A 6,149-nucleotide genomic window follows, 5' to 3' on the forward strand; every position below is an offset into this window, starting at 1 on the left:
AGGTGACTGAGACGCCATCCACGTGTGGTATTTCTGTCACAGCAGCACTAGGTGACTGAGACGCCATCCACGTGTGGTATTTCTGTTAGAGCAGCGCCAGGTGACCGAGACACCGTCCACGTGTGCGATTTCTGTTAGAGCAGCACCAGGTGACCGAGACACCGTCCACGTGTGGGATTTCTGTTAGAGCAGCACCAGGTGACCGAGACACCGTCCACGTGTGGGATTTCTGTTAGAGCAGCACTAGGTGACTGAGACACCGTCCACGTGTGGTATTTCTGTTAGAGCAGCACTAGGTGACTGAGACACCATCCATGTGTGATATTTCTGTTAGAGCAGCACTAGGTGACCGAGACACCGTCCACGTGTGGTATTTCTGTCACAGCAGCACTAGGTAGACTGAGACACCATCCACTTGTGGTATTTCTGTTACAGCAGCACTGGATGACTGAGACACCCCCTGCTCCAGCAGCATGGGTGCACAGAGGCCCTCACGGGATTTTTGTCCAAGGAACCGATAGGTCTAGTGCCCTCCCCAACCAAAAGCCCTGGGCATTGGGGCCCATATGGACTTCTCAACTGAAGCTAGAAGGGCTTAGGTGATTTGAGGTTCCTAAATTAGTAGTCTTAGCCCTGGTTGCACATTAGGATCACCTGCTGAACGTTTAAAGACAACAGCTGCCTGAGCCCCACCCGAAACCAATTTAATCAGAATTTCTAGGGATGGGTCTTAATTATTTCCAAGTTCCCCAGGTGATTTTTAACATGTAGCTAGGCTTGAAAACCACAGTATCTGACTCATAGACTTCCCAGCCATTCTTATGAGGCAGAGGCAAACTCCAGAAACTTCACAATTAGGGGAGGGGGGCAGTGGTTTGGGCGTCAGGGCACCCAGCTGGGGAACGTTAGAATGACCGACAGACTTGTTCAAGACTTATTCCAAATGGTCAGCGCTGGGACCCCTTTTAACCCGTCTTCAGTAACAATGGATCAGAGCTTAGAAACAGTTGGTGTGGTTCAGAGGTCGGTGCTAGGAGAATTGAGTCTTCCATTTGGGGGCTGGCCATGTTGATGTGACAGGTGAATTAACTGTAGGTGACAGAAGAGAGCCAGCCGTGGCCTTTCCTGACTGGCCGTGCTGAGTCTCTAAATCGTTAAGGATGGGTGTCGTGGATTGAATTGTGTCCCCCAGAAATGTCTGTCGGCTTGGCTGGGTCATGATTCCCAGTGTTGCGTGGCTGTGTACCATTTTGTAGTCTGATGGGATTTCCTTATGAGTTGTGGATTCAGTCCCTATGATATGGTGGGATGGATTAGTGGCAGTTATACTGATGAGGTCTACAGGATTGGATAGTGTCTTGGGCCAATCTCTTTTGGGAATATAGGGGAGAGAGGTGAGTGGAGACACATGGAAACCTCATACCATCAAGAAAGCAGTGCCAGGAGCAGGGGGCATCGTTTGGACCTGAGGTTCCTGCACAGAGAAGCTCCCAGACCAAGGGAAGATTGATGACATGGCCCTTCCTCCAGAGCCGACAGAGGGAGAAAGCCTTCCACTGGAGCTGATGCCCTGAATTTGGACTTGTAGCCTACTAGCCTGTGAGAGAATAAATTTCTCTTTGTTAAAGCCAGCCACTTGTGGTCTTTCTGTTATAGCAGCACTAGGTGATGAAGACAATGGGATAAGAAGATCCTGGAGGTGTTCACTAAGCCAAGAAGAACCAGAGATGCTTAGGAAGGCTGGAGATGGGGAATCTGGTGACAGTAGGTTCTTTTCATTTGAGGTCAAAAATGTTGAACCTGGGGACCTGTCTATAAAATTACAGCGCATAAAAAGAAGCGAAACCATTTGCCATTGAGTCAATTCCAGCTCATGGTGAAGCCATGCATGTCAGAGTAGAACTGTGCTCCATAGGATTTTCAGTGTCTGATTTTTCAGAAGTAGATCACCAGACCTTTCTTCCAAGGCACCTCTGAGGTAGTTGGATTTGGCTCCACGGCAACTGGTTATAGTGCATAGCCATTGGAAAATGTTTTTTATTTTTTAATAAAAGCGTTAAAAGCAATTTTTCAGAACCACGCTCTTTCACTGACTGAGTGTAGAAATGGCAAGGAGTGGGCAGCGTCTGACCTCCTCTAACTTCGTAAGAAGGAAGGAGAATCAAGATCAACAGCCCGGGGCTGATTGCTATGAGGTGGAGGTCAGACAGGCCTCATCCCTCTGACACCAGCCGTCCCTCCCACGGCACTCTCTGCTTCTCTTCTGGGTTCGATAATTCGTTGCAGTGGCCACACAAAACTCACAGACAAGACTCACGATTATGGGGTTTATTAGGGAAGTAATAGGTTACAGTTCAGGTTCAGGAATGCTCAGGATACACTTCTTTCATCCAAAAACAAAAACCAAACCCATTGCTGTCGAGTCAATTCTGACTCATAGTGACCCTATAGGGCAGAGTAGAACTGCCCCACAGAGTTTCCAAGGAGCGCCTGGTAGATTTGAAGTGCCAACATTTTGGTTAGCAGCTGAGCTCTTAACCACGATGCCAGTTCTTCCATCAGGACAGCCTTTTCTCAGCCTTGGCCCTCAGCCCCTTGGCCTGGCCTCTGCTCTGCTCGAGCCAGTGTTACAAAGCTCTTTTAGCTCTGCTGATAAGTGCCCAGAGGCACCCCACTGCACCGATAAGCGTCATCTGAAGGCTCAGCTTTCTTGCTCTGTGGGCCAGGAAGCCCCATCACAGCTGTCTCACTGGTCCCCCGACTCCTGCTCTCTCGTGCCGCCCTCTCTCACCGCCTTCCGTGTTACAGCTCCTCTCTGTCTCCTGGATCTAGAAGGTTGTCAGCACAGGGATCCCAGGCCCAAAGGACGAGCTCCACTCCTGCCTCTTCTTTCTTGGTGGTGGTGAGATCCTCTCCTGCAGCCTCTGGGATGGCTCATTACAAGCCTAGCGGGATGGCAAAGCTGACTGTCCCCTCGTTAGTGTTCCATACACCTTACTTGCGTGGTCCCACCACCACAAGGGTGCCATGCACCTTATATACACTATTAGCAAGTTATCCAGTCCCTTTGGTGGGCCACAAGCACCTCACCTGCGTAGTCCCATCCAGTCATTTGGTGGGAGTTACAAAAACTCTGGCCAGAAGGGCCCTATGAAGGAATTCACTGCACCGCACTGAGGCTCACCATGCTGGTGTTGGTACTGATACGGCTCCCCCATATCAGGGAGGAGCCGAGAGTTCTGCGCGCTAGCAGAATCAGACCCATTTAGAAATCTGTTCGAGGGGAATTCAAACAAGCCAGCATCTCTGAGCCACGTCCCTGAATCGGTGCTGACAAGCTGGGCTCAAAGGAAATCCAGGAGGCCCAATTGCAGCTTCTCTGTGGAAGGCTCCAGCCCAGTCTGTAAAGAAGACTGAGGTTATCGGCATAGCCACATTTAAATTAAAACTTTGTAGTGTTTCCTTGGAAAAAGTACATATGTGCTTATTGGGTGATGGGTCCCTGTTACTGTAATAACACACGGGGTCTCTGAGTCGGAATCGGGATCTACTCAATGACAGTTAGTTTGGACTGTTTTTGGGATATTGTTGTGGATTGGATTGTGTTCCCCCAGGAAATGTGGCAGCTTGGCTGGTCCATGATTGCCAGTGTTGTGTGATTGTCCACCATTTTGTCATCTGGTGTGATTTTCCTCTGTTGTAGATCCTACCTCTGTGACGTTAATGCGGCAGGATTAGAGGCAGTTATGTTAATGAGCAGGACACAATCTACAAGACTGGGTGTGTCTTGGGTCAGTCTCTTCTGAGCTATGGGAAACAAGCGAGCAGAGACATGGGGACCTCATACTACCAAGAAACAAGAGCCAGAAGAATAGCTGTCCTTTAGATCCGGGGTCCCTGCGCAGAGAAGCTCCTTGACCAGGGAAGATTGATGACAAGGACCTTCCCCCAGGGCTGACAGAGAGAGAAAGCCTGGAGCTGATGCCCTGAATTTGGACTTGTAGCCTCCTATACTGTGAGAGAATAAACTTCTCCTTGTTAAAGCCATCCATTTGTGGGGTGTCTGTTATAGCAGCACTAGATGACTAAGACAGATATGTAATAAACATGGATCTCTCCTGACCCAGATCTCTCAGTAGCTCCTCATTGCTTACAGAATTCAATCAAAACCGCCTCTGTGCTCTACTCCCTGCCCCCTGTAAATACTTCCAGCGCCCTCTGCCCTTCCTTGTTGCCTGCCTGACTGCAGGACTGAGGGATCCAGCGTCTGCACGGTGCTGAAGCTTGTCCACGTGTTTCTCCACGTGCTGCCACTTTGACTTGTGGAATTACTTCCTTCTCACTGAGCTAACTGAACGACTGGTCCAGGGTCACCGTCAGTCTGTACCAGCACCAGCAGCAGAATCTGGAACTCCTAATTTGTAGTGACGAGAAAACTCACATGCAGAAGACTCACAGAGGCCAGAGTTACAGAGCAGCACTTCCCAGCCATTTTCATGTCCCTGGTTTTCATGGTTAACACGCTGGCTGCTAACCAAATGGTTGGCAGTTCAGGTTGGCAGTTTGAGTCCACCCAGAGGTACCTCAGAAGATAGGGCTGGTGATCTGCTTCTGAAAAATCAGCCATCAAAAACCCTGTGGAGTACAGTTCTACTGTGACAATACGTGGGGTCACCATGAGTTGGAGGGGACACAACAGCAGGGTTTTTTTTTTTAATCTGGCCTCATGTAAGGCCAAATAATACCTGAAATTATTATTTTGGTTTGCTGAAGTATACTTATTATTCTAATATGTATTAAAATATACACAAAACTAGTAAAATGTTTTTAAACTTCTTTGCGCTGAATTCCAGCTAAAGCCACCTGCAGGCCACCCAGGGGTACGTACAGCGTGCTTTGGGAAAAACATCATATCTTCCGGAGAAAATCTGTCAGTCCTTACACACTGCCCAGGGAGAAGCAGAACTCCCATGTTCTGTCGAGGAAACCGAGGCTCAGAGAGTGTAGTGATTACAGTAGGATGCTGAGCGAGAGGCCAGGGATGCGGACCCAGAGCCTGGCTTCCCCCGTCCCGGGAGGATGGATGGGCCGTGGGTGGGGTCCTCACCTGGCCTTGCTGTCAGCCTGCGGCGTGTCACAGCCTTCTTTCCCCGGGTGGGGTCCCCGTGTCTCCTCACCTGGCCTTGCTCTCTGCCTGCGGCCACGTCACAGCCTTCTTTCCCCGGGTGGGGTCCCTGTGTCTCCTCACCTGGCCTTGCCCTCTGCCTGCGGCCACGTCACAGCCTTCTCCTCTCCCCTCCACAGTCCACCCTGGGCTTCGTGGCCCTGGTGCTCAGCACGCTGCACACGCTGACCTATGGCTGGGCCCGCGCCTTCCAGGAGAGCAGCTACAAGTTCTACCTGCCGCCCACCTTCACGCTCACGCTGCTGCTGCCCTGCGCCATCATCCTGGCCCGAGGCCTACTCCTGCTTCCCTGCTGCAGCCGCAGACTCGCCAGGATCCGGAGGGGCTGGGAGAAGGCAGGAGCCGCCCAGTTCCCGCTGCCCGAGGACCACAGCTTTGCCCAGAAGACAAGCCACGTGTGAGGTGCCTGCGCCCCTGGGAACGAGGCAGGCAATACGGCGCCCCGAGCACAGTGAGAGCCGCTTCTCTGGGCAGTGGGTGGTTCGAAGCCTGAGCTCCCGGGAAGCAACCTGCTGAAGTAATGTTCACGCTAACATGTGTGTGTAATATACGTGTACATAGAGTTCATATATGTAGTGGGATTTGCAATTATAATCACTTAGCTAAAAAGTTTAGTCCCTGAGATTTCGACCGGCGGACAGCCCATCGCGCTTCCGTGGCGTTGGCAGATATACTTTTCGCACAGAGTCGGTGAATGGTTTGTCCCTTTGTTGATTTGATTCACTGGAGTCCCCCCTCCCTCCTTTTGCTGCTTTTCCAAGACCCCTTCCTGCGGAGCTGGGCTCTGAGATGACACGGATGGGACCCCCGTTCTGGAGCCGACTCAGGCTCACAGGATTGGAGAGCCAGAGAGAGCAGGCGGGGAGGTTCCCCCCGAGTCCACAGACTGTGGCTGCCACCCCTGGGCAGTCCTAGGCCAGGGGAGGGCGCTGTGTGCCCCATGGGTAGGTTGCCCTTTGCCAGT

At 51.4% G+C, this 6,149-nt stretch overlaps 1 protein-coding gene across 1 annotated transcript in view; it reads left to right on the forward strand.

Moving 5' to 3' along the window:
* STEAP3 (STEAP3 metalloreductase) overlaps window positions 1–5,604 on the forward strand; it is a 35,030-nt gene extending 29,426 nt beyond the window's left edge. The window contains exon 4 of the mRNA XM_004389681.1: window positions 5,305–5,604. Coding sequence (XP_004389738.1) covers window positions 5,305–5,586 — 282 coding nt within the window. The 3' untranslated portion in view covers window positions 5,587–5,604. The remainder of the gene's footprint in view (window positions 1–5,304) is intronic.
* The last annotated feature ends 545 nt before the right edge of the window (window positions 5,605–6,149 follow it).

The sequence above is a fragment of the Trichechus manatus genome, unplaced genomic scaffold (genome assembly GCF_000243295.1).
Source record: "Trichechus manatus latirostris isolate Lorelei unplaced genomic scaffold, TriManLat1.0 scaffold00255, whole genome shotgun sequence".
Classification (NCBI taxonomy): domain Eukaryota; kingdom Metazoa; phylum Chordata; class Mammalia; order Sirenia; family Trichechidae; genus Trichechus; species Trichechus manatus.